General features: G+C 34.3%; 1 protein-coding gene across 4 annotated transcripts in view; it reads right to left on the bottom strand.

Moving 5' to 3' along the window:
- Positions 1 to 3,066: 3,066 nt before the first annotated feature.
- ZDBF2 (zinc finger DBF-type containing 2) overlaps positions 3,067 to 19,267 on the bottom strand; it is a 30,961-nt gene continuing 14,760 nt past the window's right edge. For all 4 annotated transcript variants that reach the window (XM_074340961.1, XM_074340943.1, XM_019726896.2 and 1 more), the window contains one exon: positions 3,067 to 14,966. In XM_074340961.1, coding sequence (XP_074197062.1) covers positions 7,847 to 14,966 — 7,120 coding nt within the window. In that variant the 3' untranslated portion in view covers positions 3,067 to 7,846. The remainder of the gene's footprint in view (positions 14,967 to 19,267) is intronic.

Genomic DNA, 19,267 nt, shown 5'->3' with positions numbered 1-19,267 from the left:
TCAAACAAATATTTGAATGATTCCCCTATGGTTTTACTGTGGTTCAGAAGGAAAAGAAAATTACCCTGGCATGACTGCTATGCCCTAACTACTACATAACGTAAACCCTTCTGAATGTCCAAGAGAAAGACAAGTCCTCTACTGAAAACTAAATCCGAATTTTTTCATCGGACAGGGGTTGAGGAAGGATGTCAGGCTTTATGATCATTCCAGAGTAATTTCAATTCACAGAATCTGTACTAAATACTTTAAGCATTTACCCTGTTATACAAAAGATCTGTTGCCACAATATACCTTGCACATAACTAAAAGGAAGTCTTGCTCTTATGGCAAGTAAAGTTAGCTGTTTCATAATTGAAAAGGACATGCCTATTCCAGAGTTTATATTTACATAACTTAAGCCACATCATTTGGAAATAGTACAATCACTATCTGAGCAGCAGCTAGTCACCCCTGATTAACACTTAAAATGAAGTGGCCGTTTTTCTTCAAAACAATTATGAACATCTTTAATTCAGCATAAACCATATATATATACATACATATATATATGTATATACCTTCAGCTATAGGAATGCTTGTCTGAATCTGAATCAGAGAAAGTGCCCTGTGGGTACCCATCCTTGGCCATCCTCTGGGGCCTTTGTGCTTTTATTCAGAAGCCTTTTGAGATGGATGCTTAAAAATAATCACAGGCACATTCTTGCCACTTTTCCTTAAAAAAAAAAAAAAAAGAAAGAAAGAAAAAATATCTCCCTCAAAAAGTGAAAGAGAAGAGGGGAAGGAAGATGGTTAAGATTGATGATCAAAGGGAACAAAAATTATTACAAGATTTAATTCCTTTTTGTAAAAAAAAGAGGATGTGACTTGAAGGAAATAACTATGTTAGTGATCTGAATGGAAACAACATGATGTTTACCAAATATTCTTGTGTTTTCCTTTATTTATAAATCTCTCACCATAAATGATAATGCAGATGGTATGCAGATGTACAAAAGGGGACATCCAGAAGAAACAGCTGAAGGTGGGCATCAACAAGCTAGGCCAATTGCCAACTTGCAGGGATGCGGAAATAAAAGGCACGTTCCTGCCCTCAGTTATATTCAAGGGGTAGGCACAGAAAGGATATTCTCACAATTCTGTGATAGCAGTGAGCCAGGAAAAGCCTCCTGGGAGGTGACACCAGATCTGCTGTTAGGAAATCAGGACTGGGACCCACCAACTGATAACCAGATAAATAAAATGTGATGTATCTATACAATGGAATGTTACTTAGCAATAAAAAGTAATTAAGCACTGATACATGCTACAACATAGATGAACCTTAATAATATTATGCTAAGTAGTGAAAGTAGCCAGTCGCAAAAGGCCACACGTTGTGTGATTCTATTTTTATAAAATGGCCAGAACAGGCAAATCTCTAGAGACAGAAAGTAGATTAGTCACTGCCAGGGGCTGGGATGGAGGTAGGTTGGGGAAGTGGTGGGGAGGTGGCAACTGCTAACGGGCACAGAGGTTTCTTTTTGGTTTCTAATGCATAATGAATCTAATGAACTTAACTTTGTATTGATCACTAACGTGCATCGGGTTCCATTGATGAAAATGTTCTAAAACTGATTGTGGTGATGGCTGCACACTCTGTGACTATACTAAAAACCACTGAAGTGTACTCTTTACATGGGTGAATTCTATGGCATGTGGATTCTACTTCAATAAAGCTGTTCTAGAAAAAAATAAAATTTTAAGTGCTAATTTAACCAGGTAATCCAAACATACTAAAAATGGCTATCATCAGCTTTGAAAGGGGCCCCTTGATTATAGGTAATACTAAAATTTAGTTTTGTTTTTATTCTGCCACTTGTAACTATCCTATTTTGTGATCTCATGTGATCACCCAGGACAGCTGAAGAAATGTCCTCGGTCAAAGTACTATCTGGCAGTTGCTACTGATTACACGGGGCAATTTTGGGTTACTGTGGTTTTTCTCAAAAGACTGTCACACATTGGCGCACCACATTTTATATCAAACTTGAGATTCTTTCTCTGTAGGACCAGAAAGACTTTTGTAGTTCTGTTACATCATAGATGTGTCAGGTGAATGCCCAGTGTGAAAACCTAAAAATTGTAAGGTTCACGTGGTTTCTCTGATTCTATAGAGACATCAGTGTTACCTCAAATGCTGATCTAAATATATCCTAGATGTAAGGCTACTATGTAAAACCCAGTGAGAGGGTACCATTTGGTACAGTGAAATCATGTTAGAACTCATATTTTTCAGTCATTCACCTTGTAAAATAGTTGCAGCTCAATGGATGATAAATATCATTTACCTCATTATCTGTGACTAGTGTGAGTATACTAAATGACTAGTAATAACAATTCTCCAAACAAAAATAAACCCTCTATTTTTCCAGTTCAAAAGAGCTGACAATATCTCAACTCAAAAACTAAACATCTGATGAATATACCAACTTGTTCTTAGGAAATCATTCCCATGCTGTGATAAGATGGGTAACTGAGTCTATGTAACACTCCATCTTGGTGCATCAAACCAACAAAGGGGAGAGATGATTCTTAATAATGCAAACAAGGAAAACAATCTTTGCAGTTAATGATGAGAAAGGCCTTGCAACAGGTCTCAGTACATTAAGTTGAGGAATGTTTTCAATGCCCAATAGCAGTATCCTGTGTTATAGGTTTATTCATGATCTTTTGATAGCGTAAGAATTATATTACAAGTCCACTGACTTACCACTGTTAAAATTTTTTCACTCATATAGTTAATGAAAGGAAGCGAGAGACCTGTTTGGCTGGTGCTTGGATCCTTGGTAATCACCAGAGGGCCAGGCAGAGTATGGGCATAAGTAATATTTGTTAAATGTATGAATAAGTTGCTGACTTATCTATGATGAGTTAGATGACAAATATATAAAATTTTCATAATCACAATTGCCTCAGAATTCAGTTGCAAAAAAATGTAATATTTGTTGATAACTCACACTTTATGACAGCCCCCAATTTCAAATTATGAAAAGCTTTTCTTCTAAGATAAAGACAAAGACTGGATTATCTTTAATCACCACTTTTATTCAAACAGACATCACATGGTTGCTGTTATGATACACTGAGAAGTCCACAAAATTTTTGCACCCCACCCCCACAAAAAGCTTAATTATAAAGAAACATTAGACAAACTCAAATTGAAAGACAGTCCACAAAGAAACTGATTTGTACACTTCAAAATGTCAAGTTGTTAAATATAAAGAAAGGCTGAGGAACTGCTCCATACTGAAGGAAACTAGAGTCATGACAGTGTGTGATGCTGTATCAAATCCTGGACCTACAGAGGTTATTTTGGGACAATCTGTAAAATCTGAAGGTATGTGGAGTAGAGGGTTATATCAGTGTTAATTTTATCATATCAATGATTGTGATGATGTGACAGTGGTTATGTAGGAGAGTAATTTTTTAAAAGAATGTTCACCATGACAAGTACCATCATCAACACTTCTTGGTGCTACAGAATGTGTGGATTAGGATAATGGGCAGCTTGGATATGCTTCTCAGTTAGATTACCTGCAAGCAATCCATTGTGAAAGGACTGAAGATACTAATGTGTTGACACTGAAAATGAGAATTCACAATGCACAGTAAAACGAATGCCAAGATAGGCAGTAAAGGGAATATAAGAATCAAAGACATAGGAAGCATAAAGCATTCAAGTATCAGTAAGAGCACTCAAAAAGGCAGATAGCTTGTTTGGCTCGGAATAGGGGTAGTAATCAAGGATAACAGGTATGAGAGGCATAGACGAACAGCCAGCCTCAAGCACAACAACGTTTACATTTGTTATCAGGAAACCAGCACTCTGTTACCAGCTTCATTAAAAACTAATTATAAATACTATTCAGCAATAAAAAAGAACAAAATACTGATACATGCTACAACATGAAAGAACCCTCAAAAACATGGTAAGTGAAAGAAGGTAGACACAAAAACCACATATTGCATGATACCATTTATATGAAATGTCCAGAGAACACTAAACTGTACAGACAGGCAGAAGATAACTGGTGGAAAGGGACTGGAGATGAAAATGGGGATTAACTGTAATCCCCATTTGATTAGAGTAAATAACGACTCATTAGTAATCCCAAAATTGAGGCTCTGTGCATCAATTTTCTCATCTGCTATTTAGTGACAGTTACAGAAGATAACTCATAAGAGCTCTTTGAAGATCAAATGAGATAATACAGGTTAAAAGCTTAGAACAAGGCCTGGCACTTAGTAAGGGCTCAAGATGTGTATACACACACACACACACACACACACACACACACACACGTTCAGCTTAAAAACTTAAAAAATAAAATGCATGTCAAAAAATGCATGTAATAAATTATAAACATAGGAAAAAAGTAAATTCATACTTAAAGATTCAGCAAGAAACTATAGTTGATCCTATGCCTATCCCTTAAGGTAAATAGTTCGAAATACACTGGGAGAACTTTTTAACTATACATATAAAGAATAAGAACAAAGGAAACATACTAACTGTATTATTTCCCTAATATTTAGGGCTTAAATAAAGTATAAGGAAATGTCAAGATTCTTCCTCAGCCTCCCATCTTCATAAATTGACATTTTGATGTATAATTCTCTAATTACATGATTTTTCATTAATTGTCCATATTTTCTTTCTATTTATATAAAATTCCTTTATGGACAATGGACTTCCATTTTATATTTTTACTCTGATAATTTTTTATTATAAAGAGCAGGCTGTTATTTATCTTAACAATGTAATCCTGGACCAAAAAACCCCAGAAGTCCCTACTACTGAGGCCAAAGGCACCTACCTCACGGACATACATACACTCTTCCATGTTTTCTTGTCCTTTATAACATATACTGTGGTAGTGGAGGCATCCAAGTTCTCTTCCAGCAGGTGTCAAATAATGGTACAGATACTGCCTCCTGAACTCATCCTGTTCACTGACTCTTTCAATACAGATATACAAAGTGAAAAGTTGCTAACCCACCACTCCACCAGACAGATAAATGGTTGTTTAATTTTAATCCTTTGAAATAACTACTCCATTGAGCATAACCTGTATATCTTTGGTTAAACAATATTTTCTCACCAGCATCAACATTTATATTCTCTTATTATCGCTAAGACCATTTATAAAATGAACTTCTGTTTTCATTATTCTCTAATTCCTTAAGTATTTCCAGAAAAAGTTCCTAACATGAGAAAGTAGAGACAAATTTCAATATTTGATAAATTTTATCTTGATAACTTTGAAAACAAATTTACTCTTTAAATTGCATTATAAAAAATACATTAGTCTTCACATTAGTTTTACATGGAAATATATAATTGTTTGAATATTTAAATATAGTTTCTCTTTACCAAAAAAGTGTCACTCAAAGCCCTACTTACACAAATAATTTAAATGCACAAATGCAAAACACACTTTACACAATATTGTCCACATACTGTATAACTTGGGACAATTATAATAGAAATCTATGCAAGATACTGAACAAGTACAAGATTAAAATATTCATTGTGGCTGTAATTCAATTTTTCACTATTAAAAGAACTGAATGCATTCTTAAATACACAAAAAACATCCAACTGTTTTATCTAATCTGCAAATTAAGCCAAAATGCATTTTGACAAAGGGGCACATCTTGTAACCTACCAAAGTCTGAAAGTAATTCATTTCTAATTTAACTTAAGTGATAATTTTCACAATTTCAAGTTTTCAAGCTTGTCTAAAATAATAATTATAGGAACTAAGTAAACATTTCCAAAATGTTTTCAAAAAACATCAGGACTGTATTATTTTTATATTTTTAGTAATATAAATTTTAAATATAAACCTTTTTCCTCTAAAAAAAAAATGGAACTTAGAATCTGAGTTTCCAATGTGAAAAGGTAGTAAATTGTTTTAAGTTTTTAATCACTTGAATTATAAGAACTGTCCTCTTTGCATGATGTAATCACAATAGATATGATACATCATAATTACATAGGTACATTATTTCCGTATGAAATCTCACTTTTAAAACTTATACTAAAAGTATGCATACCTACTAAGAGTACTTAAGGGAATTATGTCTACTTCATAGGAAAAAAAGACACCAATACCCACAAAAAGAGTATTTTTATATATTAGCTGCTTGTTTACTTCCTAATCAGTAGGACAGTATTCCTCCAAAATTAAAATTGGGGAATTATTTTAAACTAATGACCCATCGTGATATTTTAAGAAAGGAAACTGAAATGTTTGCATATGAGGCAAGGTTCAAGCTGCCTTGCAACTGAAAATATAACTATTTGTCCATTTTTTCAATATAATTACTGTTTTAAATTTAGAAGTAAAGAAATTAGAACATAACACCATCATAACATACCCCAGGTTAAATAACGGCCCCTGAAATAAAACTACATTTAGAAATCAACTGTTACAACACTATATTTCATTAATTCTAAGGTAACACATTTTTATCTCTGAAATCATGGTACACTGATATAGTTTCAATCAAATATGGTTTTTACAATATAGTTGAAATTCATGTTTTCCTTTAACATTATTGACAGAAAAGGATCCAGAATCCTCGGCTTAGCAGGATAACTGGATGCATCTGTACCAGCCGAACCAGTGCCCGGAATAAAAGATCTAAACATATTCTGAGTACCTCAGACCTAAACTGCGTATCGTAAAATCTTTTATTTCAACTATTAAAATAGTTAGCAAGTTTAAGGAAAACCAAATTAATGAACAAATACAGTTTTTCACTTGCAAAACGGGCTTCCACATAAGTTGTCAGTTTTATTAGACCATTTCAGATATTAAGATTGTAAATAATCTGTTAATGACAACAATTAATGGTCTGCCCAAATTACCAAACCAATAGTTTCAGTTCAAGTTATTACAAAATGATATGGTAATGTCTGAAATATTTTTAAGAGATAAGGCCATAAGACAACCTGTATTTTCATATTAAACCACCAACCCTTCAGGTGGAGGGGAATAAAGGTGGTAAAAGTACAGTCACACTGGCAAGATCATTTTCTCCTTAAGATATAATAATGCTAAAGAAAAACAGAAATTGTATATTACAGAGATTGTATATGTTCCTGTGTCCAAATGTGGAAAGTTAAGAGACTTGCAGATCCATTTTAAATAAAGCAGAAGGAGTTTGTGTTATGTAGATAAAATCACCAGGCAGTTTATTAACACTGGATTAAAGATTATGAAATCTCATTCTCTGGAATGCTTTTAAAAGAAAATTATATTTTGTTTGTGATTATTTAAGTCAACCCCACTTAAAAGTTGAGATAATTTATTATAGTTTCTTTTTAATTATCCAGTTAGAATACGATATTGACAATGCCACTCTGAAATACACTGAATATAAGTACATATTCACTGTTTCAATTTTTAAAAAGTAAAAATGAGATAGCACTTCATGTTTGCCATATTCAATCTTGCAATGTTACAACCTACTGACCATGAGACACAATCATAAAAAATAAATAAGAGGAACATGATTTGAGGGAGAAAATTATATAGACTGTGCTAAATTATGCAACATAAATTAAGATTAAGTTCTTCTATAGCAAATGGACAAAGGGTCTTTTGAATCTTAAAATAAAAAAAGGATCTTAAACACTAATTTGAAAATAATATAAAATTTCTGAAAATGATGTCTATAGCAAAATAGTTGAAGGTTAATCTCTTCACCAAAGTTGAGAGAGCTATGGGCACTAAATACCAAATATATTTCAACTGAAGTTCTGAATCCTCAACTAGCTTTACCACCAATGCTTCTAATTGTTAGTTGCCTTACTAACTAACAATTTGTGTAATAATCGAGTCATCATTCTATCAGAATATGGCACCTGAGAATATAAACTTCTCAAATCATATATTTTAACAGGTCTAGGACGCTTTCTTTGTTTTTTCCTAGGGAGTTTTTCATTACCATTCTTCTTAGTTCCTGCACTGCTGGAAGAATCCTGCACAGGTTGCTTGGGAGAAGAGCTCACAATGGCTCTTAACTTCTCTTCAGAAACAGCTGATGGAACTGAGTTCGAAAGCATTTTGGCTGGTCTCTTTGCCTTCTTTAACCTACTGACATCAGGTTTTTTCTTCTTAAGATGCATTCTAATAAAAGTGCTCCTGGATTGATATTTGTGACGCAAAAAAACAGAGTATTTTGAAATATACTTTCTAATTATATCATTTAGTTTGGTCCGAATCCAAATTGACTGTTTTTCTGAAGTGATTCTGGTTTTTTGCTGGAGAATAATTGGTCTGTAAACCATTTTGGGAAAACCAGGATTATTATTAGTTGTCACCTTCCTTCTCTGAACTTTCTTTTTACTTTCTGAAGACTTATTTCTAACTAATTTTGGCGAGATTTTGGCAACATCACCATTTAAAAGAGTTAACTGGAAATTACTTTCCTTTAGAACATCACTAGAATTCAAGATCTCTGCTTTTTCCAGAAACACAGGAGATCCACTGGCCCCCTCGTGTGACATCAATTCATGTCTTACTGACAGTGTCATAAAAGGTACGATAGTACAGCTTTGTGTATGAGCATCGTCATCTCCTGCACTGGAGTTTAAGTCACTAAAATGAATTTGTACCCAGTTATTCCTGTCAGACTCTGGTACTTCTATGTTCAGAGGAGGAGTAATTACAATTTGTTTATTCAATGGGTCATAATAATTAAAGGAATTCTGTTTGTATTTGTACTGTATGCTAAAATCCTGATCATTTGTGTCAATACAGTGCCTCATTTTAGAGAAATTGAAGGATTCACCTTCCTTCAGCTTAATATTTGAAGAAAGAACGTAGACTAAGGCATTGGGGTGCAAAGGCTTCAAAATATTAGTACATGATTCAAGAAATTCAACTGTTCCAATTTTGATTTTTTTTGGTTTTCTGTCATTGTGTAAAAGTAAACGCTTCCTCGTTGGCGAGTCTTCTTGTCCACTTATTCTTTTCGTCACTAGGTAACTCAGGAGATTGGTTTGAGTTCCATGGCTAACTTTTACAGCCTGGCATCGAGAAGCCACTCGCCATGTTTGTTCATAAGGCCTCTTTTCTGTAGGATGATGGCTAGGTTTATCTAAGGCTACTGAAAAGTCATCAATATGATCATCACAGTCTAATAGAACTTGAATTAATGCAGTGTCATTAAGGTCAGCCGAGGTAATCTTTTTTTCTTCATTCAAATTTTTTTTTTTTACTTTCCTGGTCTCAGAATCATCATCAAAGTAACAGTGGAAACGACCTTCCTTAAATTCCTTCACAAGAGCATTAATTTTCATGTCATCTTCTCTCATTATTTGAGACCACGTTTTCCCCACGAATGAAGGAGGGACATGAGGCAAGGCTTCAAGAACTGGTTCATCAGTACTATCTTCTATGACCCCCTTTGCTTTTTTCCGGTTCCTTATAGAGTCAACCCTAGAAACAGAGCTTGAATGGGAATCATGATTCATCTCTTTCAGGTCAAAAGACATCTTCTTAAATAGGTCTATTTCATTAACAACTTCTTGAGGATGGTCGGTGTCAGACTGAAGAGAAGGATCACACTGAAAATTCATCCCAGATCCACAAGGTTCACAGTTCATACTTTCTAGATCTGTATATTTTAACTTCAAAGGGTTATCTTCATCAGCCATCTGCAGGATCGCTGACTCAGAAGAGGCATTACAATCCATTGCAGAAACATTACATTCACAGTTCTTATCTTTTAGACCTACAGTTTCTAGATCTTTCCAAAAGCTGGCTTCTTTTGGATGATCAGTCATTGCTTGAGAAGTGTCTTCCCATTTAAAATTTCTTTTAGGACTGCTAGATTCACAGCTCTTATCTTCTGTATCAATACACCTTGACATTTTTTTATCAGACTCTGGTGATTGGTAAGTCATGGACTGATTAGAGGCATCAATTTGAAAATTTATTTCAGAACCATAAGACTCACAGCCTGACTCTTCCAGAATAATATAATCTTTCTTCTGATTTACTACTTTGAAAGTCTTTTTGGATTGGTTTGACACTGATCGAGGAGAGGCTTCACAAACATATCCCAGTTCAGAATCACAACACTCATAACACTCACCTTCTAAATCAAAAGTTTTTGCATTTATACAGTCAATTCCTTCGACAGTCACTTGAGGTGAGTCAATCACTGACTGAAAAGGGATATCAGGATCAGAAATCATTTCACAATCACTATCACTGGTCACCAGGTCCACAAACAGCATCTTCTGAAGATTTGCTTCTTTGACTGACACTTGAACTTCATTAAGTACTATTTGAAGAGGGACATCAGAATCAGACATTATTTCAGAATCACTAGTCTTTTCTTCCATGCCAAGATGTGCTACTCTCTGATGGTTTATTTCTTTACAAACCACTTGAGGTTGGTCAACTTCTAACTGAAGATGAATACCAGAATCACATTTTATTTCAGAAACAGTAGGCTCACAGTTCTTATTTTCTAGGTCATTATGATCCTTCTTTTGCAAGTTTATTTGTTTGACAGCCACAGGAGATTGATCAACCACTAAGTGAACATCAGAATCGTAACTTACTTCAAAATCGCCTAGTTTATAGCTCTTATCTCCCAGGTAAATATGGTCTTCCTTCCAAAGACTTATTACTTTAACAGCTTTCTGAAGCTGGTCAGCCACAGACTGAAGAGGATCATCACAAGCAATACTTATTTCAGGAACACAAGGATCACTGCTCTTATCTTCCAAATTGGTGTGTTCTTCTTCCAAAATGTGTGGCTGCTCAACCACTGATTGAAAAGGGACATTTGAAACATAAATTATTTCAGAATCATTGGGTTCATAGCCCTTATCATCCAGACAAACATGTCCCTCCCTCAGAAGATTTATTTCTGTAGTAGCCTCTTGAATTTCATTAGCCACAGACTGAAGAGGTCCATCAGAATCAAAATTTATTTTAGGATCACTAGATTTGACAGTCTTACCTTCCAAGTCTACATGCTTCTTCCAAAGGTTGATCTCCTTAATTACTTCTGCAGTTTGGCCAGCCACTGACTGAAAAAGGACATCAGAATCATACATAATTTCAAAACCCTTAGATTTATCACTCTTATCTTCCACATCAACTTCATCCTTCCAAAGGCTTATTTCTTTAACAGTTTCTCTAACCTGGTCAGCTACTGACTGAAGAGGATCATCAGAATCAAAACTTATTTCAGAACCACAAGATGGATTGTGCTTGTGCTTATCTTCTAGCCCAATATGCTCCTTCTCCAAAATAGTTATTTGCGATTGATCAACTATTGGCTGAACCAAGAAATCAGAATCCAAACTCATTTCAGAACCACTATATTGGCTGTTATTATCTTCAAAGTACACATGACCTTCATTGTCAAGGTTTATTTGTTTCACAGCTGCTTCAGGTTGATCAGGCACAGAATGAAGAGAAACAGCAGAATCCTGTATTAATTTAGAACTATTAGGTTCATCAATTCTATTTTCCAGACCAATATCCTCTACCTTCCACAGGTTTGTTTTTCTAATCACTTCCTGGAATTGATCAGTCAACGGCTGAAGACGGTCATCACAATTAAAACTTACTTTATAATCACTAGATTCACTGTATGTGTCTTCCAGATCAACATGTTTTTCCTTCAAAAGGGCTAGTTGAGATTGGTCAATGACTGACTGAAGAGGGGCATCAATATCCAAATTTATTCCCAAACCTCTAGATTCAGTACTTTCATTTTCTGGGTCAACATGGCCCTCTTTCAAAACAGGTATTTTAGGTTTTTCAGTCATTGACTGAGGAAGGACATGAGAATTCAAAATTATTTCAGAACCACTACTTTTATCACTTTTGTGTTCTAAAACAACACGTTCTTCTTTCTGAACATTTATTTCTTCAATAGCTATTTGAGGTTCAGTCACTGAATAATGAGGGACATCAGAACCTAAATTTATTTCAGAAGCACTAAATTCAGCACTTTTATCTTGAAATTTAGCATGCTTTTCTTTTTGAAGCCATGTTTCTTTAACAACAACTTCAGCTTTGTGAATCACTGAGTGAAGAGGGATAGCGAAATCCAAGCTTGTTTCAGAAACACTTAATTCATTACCCTTGTCTTCTAAGTTTACGTGTTCTTTTTTCTGATGGTTTATTTCTTTCACAGTCATGTCAGGATGCTTAGTCACTAAATGAGAAATATAAGATTTCAAATTGATTTCAGAAACACTAGGTCCATTACCCTGGTTTTCTGAGTGAACATGCTCTTCTTTCCGAAGGTTTGTTTGTTTAATGAGATCTTCAGAATGTCCAATTACTGAATGAAAAATACGATAATCCCAATTTAACTCAGAACCACTAGGTTCATTTTTCTTACTTTCAAAGTGTACCTGTTCTTTTTGAAGATTCAGCCTCTTAATAACTACTTCATGAGGATTTGTCATTGAATGAGGAGGGACATAAGAATCCAAACTTATTTCAAAACCACTGCGTTCATCATTCTTCCTTCCTAAGTGTACATAGTCTTCTTTCTGAGTGATTATTTCTTTAACAGCTACTTCAGGTTGATCAGTCCCTGAATGAAGAGGTATATCCGAATCAAAAGTTATTTCAGAAACACAAGATTCATTACTCTTATATTCCAGATTAACAGGTTCCTCCTCATAAACAGCTACATGAGATTGGTCAACTACTGCGCAAAGAGGAATATCAGAATCAAAAGTTATTTCAGAACTATTTGACCCATAGCTCTCATCTTCCAGGTTAATGTGCTTTTTTCTTATTTCTTCAACATCCAGCTCAGAATGCTTAGTAACTGACAGAAGAGGGGGATCAGAATCAAAAGTCAACTCAGAACTGGAGCACCCATAGCTCCTAACTTCCATGTCAACATTTAACTCTTTCAGATTTATTTCTCTCAGAGCTCCATGAGGTTGTTCATTAGCTGACTGATAAAGAGAAGCATGAGAATCAAAACTCAGATCAGAAACACTAGATTTAGCACTCTTATTCTGCAGGTCAGTAGCTACTTCTTGAGTATTTACTTCCTGAACCACTACTTGGGGTTTGTCGGCCACTAATTGAGTATCAATATGAAAACTCATTTCAGAACAATAATATTCACAGTTCATATCCACAAGGTCATTCTTATCTTTCAGAAGATTTATTTCTTCAACAGCCCTCTGAGGTTCATCAGTCATTGTCTCAAGAGAGAGATCACAATCAAGATGTGCTTCAGAACTACTAGATTTATGATTATCCTTCAGGTAAACATGCCTATCCGTTAGGTTTCTTTCTTTGACAGCCAGTTGGGGATGGACAACTACTGACTGAAAAGAAACATCATAATCAAAACTTGTTTCAGAACAACTCGATCCATAGTTCATATCTACCAAGCCAATGTGAACATTCTTCTGAAGTTCTGTTTCCGTGACCACCACGGGGAGTCGGTCAACCACTGACCGACGTGAAAAAATAGAATCAGCACTTATTTCAGAGCCACTGGATCCATAGTTCTTATCAACCAAGTAAATGTGTGCCTCCTTAGGAAGGTCTACTTCCTTTGCAGGCTGTTGGGGGCAGTCATCAGTTGACTGAAGTGAGGTATCACAATCAAAATTCATCTCAGAATCACTAGAATCATAGCTTTCGTCAACCAGACTAATATGCACTGCCTTCTGAACACTAACGCCTTTAACAATTACTTGAGTTCGGTTGGTAGCCAACTGAAGAGGGCCATCACAATCAGAACTTATATCAGAAACACAAGATTTATTACTCTTATGCTGCAAATTATCATGTACTTCCGTTGAAAGGTTTATTTCTTTGGCAGTCACTTTAGATTGGTCAGTCAGTGAATGAAAAGAGGAATTGCAATCAAAACTCATTTCAGAACCTCTTGATTCATAGTTCTTATCTTCTTGGTCAATTTGCTCCTCACTCCAAAGGTCTTGTGAAGCCTCTTCAGGTTGATCAGACACTGACTGAGGAGAGCCACAAGCAAACTTCATTTCAGAGCTCACTGAGCTCTTCTGTTTCAAAAAGGCTGACTTGTTAAAAACCAAATGTTTTACTTCCTGGGTACGATCCATATTAGAAAAGAATTTCTCATGGTGCTTTGGAATGGCATCTTCAAAAATTCCTTTATTAGAAGGCATATCAGTTTTATTCAGGTTGATTGCTGGATTTACTGCTAATTTGGAAAGAGATTCAAATTTTAAGGAGCCTTCAGTACCCATAAATCCATGAGATTTAAAGCCAGTTGACAAAATTTCACCCCGAGATTTCACATCTTCCTGAATAACCAATTTATCTGAATTGAAACACACAGATTTCTTATTTGACTCTTTAGGTTTCTGATATAAAACTGAAGAAGTTTCCAGATGGGATGAGAGCATAGGATTTCTAGAGCTCCTATCTTGCTGTTCAAGGTACCTGTCAACTTTGTTTGGGTCACATTTGATAACTGAATCCAAATGGGCTGCTAGTGGTAACCTTGTAGTATTAGTTGTAACTGGTCGACCATAAGAACTTTCAGGTAAACGACTAGCAGGCGCAGTAGAAATCACTGATGGACATAATAAGTTTGGTCCATTATTTGTGGCTTGACCAATACCTACTTGATTAAATTCTTTCAGGCCACTCCCCATTTTATAAACAAACTCCAAGGGCTGCTGCTGCCCCTTCTCCAATTTTTGAATAACTGAGGGCCGAATTGGAACACCCTGTATATACTCTTGAGATTTACTAGGTCTAGCATATAACTCCTCAGTGGGTTCAAAACTTTTGGTGGCTATCTCTCCTCTGACTCCAGTAGCATCATCAGTCATTTCTTCAGGAACAGAATCATCAGTGGTGCAGTATTCAGAAGGTGATGCAGTATTCCTAAGAAGTCTCTCATTTTGCCTTGATCTAAAAAGCAAGGGAAACAAAAAATCTGAAAACATTTATCCATAAAGATATATGTACTCCGATGTTCATTGCAGCTTTATTTACGGTGCCCAAGACACGGAAACAACCAAAGTGTCCCTCAATAGATGGTTAGATAAAGAAGATGTGGTATATACACACAATGGAATACTACTCTGCCATAAGAAAAGATGAAATAGTGCCATTTGGGACAACATGGATGGATCTTGAGATTACTATACTAAACAAAATAAGTCAAACAGAAAAAGTTAAAACCACATGACTTCACTCATATGTGTGATATAAAACTGACAGCAACAAACAAGACAAACAAATAAATAAAAACTCATAGACACACACAACAGCTTAGCGGTTACCAGAAGAGTTGGTAAAGGGGGGTAACTATATGGTGATAGAAGGATAACTGACTCTGGGTGGTGAGCATACAATGTATGCTATATAGATGATGTATTATAAAATTGTACACTTGAAACCTACATGATTTTACTAACCATTGTCACCCCAATAAATTTTAAAAAATTTTTAAATAAAAAAAGCAAGGGAAAGAATCATAAAAATATTCTAATACCTGTTTAAAATGTTAAAATAAAGGCATAATAAATGTTTTCTTTTTATCCTGGGCAAGATTCTTAGAGAACAAAGAATCAAGGCAATCACATCAGGCTGTATAATGCATTTCAGGAAGGTAATCAGCGCAGAAGATGGAGGTAGCTCCATCAATTGCTACTTAATAAACACAAATGGCTCCTAAACATGAAAAAAACGTAAATAAAGTCATATATCATTTTTCAGCTATCAGAGAGGTAAATGGCAAAAAATTTAACACAAGTTACTTAACCCTCTAGGTTTTAGTTTCCTCTTCCAAAAACAAAAAAAATAAGACTATTTTCCATCATGAGATTGTTCTGAGAAGTAAACTAGTTCTTATATGTAAAGGGCATTGTTTTTAAAAGCTTGGAAAATAGTAATCATTCACAGATGTTAACTACTGTTATTTTAATACAGTCAGGGTGCAATGACAGACATTTTTAATAATTATTAGTAGGAATATAGTTTAGTTTAATCTCTATTTAGAACAATTTGGCAATGTCTATCAAAATTTAAAATGCCAAGAGGAATCTAAGGAGACATGACAAGTCAGTAACATGGTTATCCTAGATGGGATCCCGAAACAGAAAAAAACATTAGGTAAAAACTAGGGAAATCTGAATAAACTATAAAATTCAGTTAATGTATTATACTGGTTTATTAATTGTAACAAATGTACCATACTAATGTGAGATATTAGTCATAGAGAAACTGAATGGGGGATATATAGTAACTCTCTGCACAATCTTCTCAATTTTTCTGTAAATCTAAAACTGTCCTTAAAAATAGTCTATTAAAAATCATAAATAAATAAACTTTAAATAGATTAACACCTAAAACTACCATTATTAAATATTTTTCAATTAGAGAGGTGCCACAATTGTCTAGGAGAATATGCATACATATGCTGGCCACATGCAACGTTTTTATGTCATAAATATTACTATTGCTTTCTTTCCCATAAAAATATATTACTATTAAGATAATGCTTTTTGATATTTGTATCTTTCTTTCCCATAAAAATATATTGTCATAATTAATATTGAGATAATAATGTTTTTCAGTATTTGTAAAATAAAAGTTAACCCTGTTATCAAAATAATGTCATGATGAGGCAAAAAATTTCCATAATTTTTCATACTTCTGACATCCAATCAATAAAATTACAGTACAACAATCACTTTACCCTAGTTTTTCAGAACCCTGGTAGATTATCTCCATTTGTCTTAAACAATATCACAACATTCTCAAAATAAAACCAATTTGAAACAATTGGCTAAGAAAAAAAAGGAAGGAAGAAAAAGAAACAGAATCATAAAATTCAACAAGTTGGCAAAATTTCAAAAAGGTTAAGAATCATCATCTAGATGCTTTGATTTGCATTTGTATTTGTGTGTGTGTGTGTGTGTGTGTGTGTGTGTTTACAGTTAACTAAATTACAATCTGTACTTCTACTCATTTTAAACTAATTTTATAACAAAAAAAAAGCCCTCCAAAAATCAAATGACTAAAGGTTAAAAACCATTCTTTTCTATAACTCTTGGGCTAAAAAGGGAAAATTTTTTAAAAATCTATAAATACAAAACTATGTATCAAAATCTATGAGATGTGATCAAAATGGAAACTTCACACTTTTAAACCTTCCATTAAAAAAGAATCAGTAAACACAAACTAATTAAATGAGCACCTAATTCAAGAAGATAGAAAAATAACCAAATTCTTCCCCCAAGAAAGTTGAAGAAATAAACTTTAAAAAAGAAAAACCAATAAATAGGAAACAAAAATAAAGCAAGAGCTGATTTTTAAGAAGGCTAAAATAATTATAATAATAATAAAAACTGCAATGTCTAAACAAGGAGGCAAGAGAAAAGAAAGTGTAACAAACTATAATTTAGAAAGCTTATAAACATGATTAAATAAAGTGGTGTTGGGGTCGACCCCGTGGCTCAGGCGGTTGGAGCTCCGCGCTCCTAACACCGAAGGCTGCCAGTTCGATTCCCACATGGGCCAGAGGGCTCTCAACCACACGGTTGCCGCTTCGACTCCTCAACTCCCACAATGTATGGTGGGCTGTGCCGCCTGCAACTAACAATGGCAACTGGACCTAGAGCTAAGCTGCGCCCTCCACAACTACAACTGAAAGGACAAAAACTTGACTTGAAAAATATCCTGGAACACACTGTTCCCCAATAAAGTCCTGTTCCCCTTCCCCAATAAAATCTTTTAAAAAAAATAAAAAATAATAAATAAATAAAGTGGTGTTGGAATGGGATTAAAAAAAACTCAAGGAAAGAAAATTGTATTCAAAATCAAATATATAAACATAGATACACACACAAATATAGGAATTTAGTTCATGTTACAGGTGATATTTTCTATTAATGGAGATAATTGATATACATTTGTAAACATAAGTAGAAGCCCTGCCTCATACCACATATTTAAAAAATTAGATTAAAAATATTTAAAAGAAGAAACAAGGGCATAAAGAAAAAGGCATGAAAAAAGCCAGAGAAGGAAATTCCTCTTAGATCTGATTATATCTAAATGTTAAATTTCTATTATTGTAAAAGATAACACAGTTGAAAGACTTATAACAGATTCTAAGCAAATATTTACAACACATTTAAAATACAAAGGACTATTATCCATAAATATTGCATACAAATCCAAAATATACAAATAATTCAATAGGAAAACAGGCAAAGTATATGAACAAACAATTCATAGGATAAATATATGACTAATAAATAAAGAGAAAAGTTCTATTTTACTCATAAATAAAGGCTAATAAGACATACACATTTTTAGCCTATTATGTTGGGGAGAAAGAAAGATTGATAATTCCAGTGTTGGCAAGAATGACAGGAAATAAGCACTCTCATATACTATTAGTGTGTATGTATATACACCAATTGTATCAATTGTATATAAATTGGTATAGCCTTCTAGGAAGTGTCTATCAAAAATTTTAAGTTTCCATACACAATTTGAGCAACAAAATAGATAACAGTAATGGATGAAAACCCACAGAGTAAGAGACGGTATAAAAATTTAGAATGATATAAATAAACAACTGAATAAATGAGGGAATGAGAAAGTTCTTTACGGTAGAATTCTGATTAATATATGTAATAACCGTTTCAAGAAAGAATAATCCATGAATGCTTAAATTAAGGTGAAAGTAAAAAGAGCAACTGGATATTTACATAGTCTCCAAGTACTTTCCCATACTAGTCTTATTAATTATGATGGGATAGATAGTAACTTTACAATGGAGAAGCCACCTCAATCAAGGGATCTAAGTATCACCAGCAATGAGAAATGGGTCTTCTGATTTGATATACTGAGAGGGGCACAACATCCATTATAATTAATGTTTTTGCCCAAAAAGCACAACCTAAGTTTAATCATGAGAAAACACAATTAGTCATGCCCAAATTTAGGGATATACTACAAAATAATCGGCCTGCACTCTCGAAAAGTGTCGAGGTCTTGAAAGCAAAGACAAACTGAGGAGCTGTTCATGATTAAAAAGGAGTCTAAGGTGATGTGACAACTAAATGCAATGTGTGACCCTGGATTGAATCCTTGGTCCAAAATAGGACATCAGACAACTGACAAATTTGAATAAGGTCTACAAACAGTATAGAATCAACGTAATTTCATGGATTTGAGCATTGTACTATGGTTAT

This window comes from Rhinolophus sinicus, linkage group LG01 (genome assembly GCF_036562045.2).
Source record: "Rhinolophus sinicus isolate RSC01 linkage group LG01, ASM3656204v1, whole genome shotgun sequence".
Lineage (NCBI taxonomy): Eukaryota > Metazoa > Chordata > Mammalia > Chiroptera > Rhinolophidae > Rhinolophus > Rhinolophus sinicus.
The sequence above is the reverse complement of the archived record's forward strand: the minus strand, read 5'-3'. Positions and strand labels throughout refer to the sequence as shown.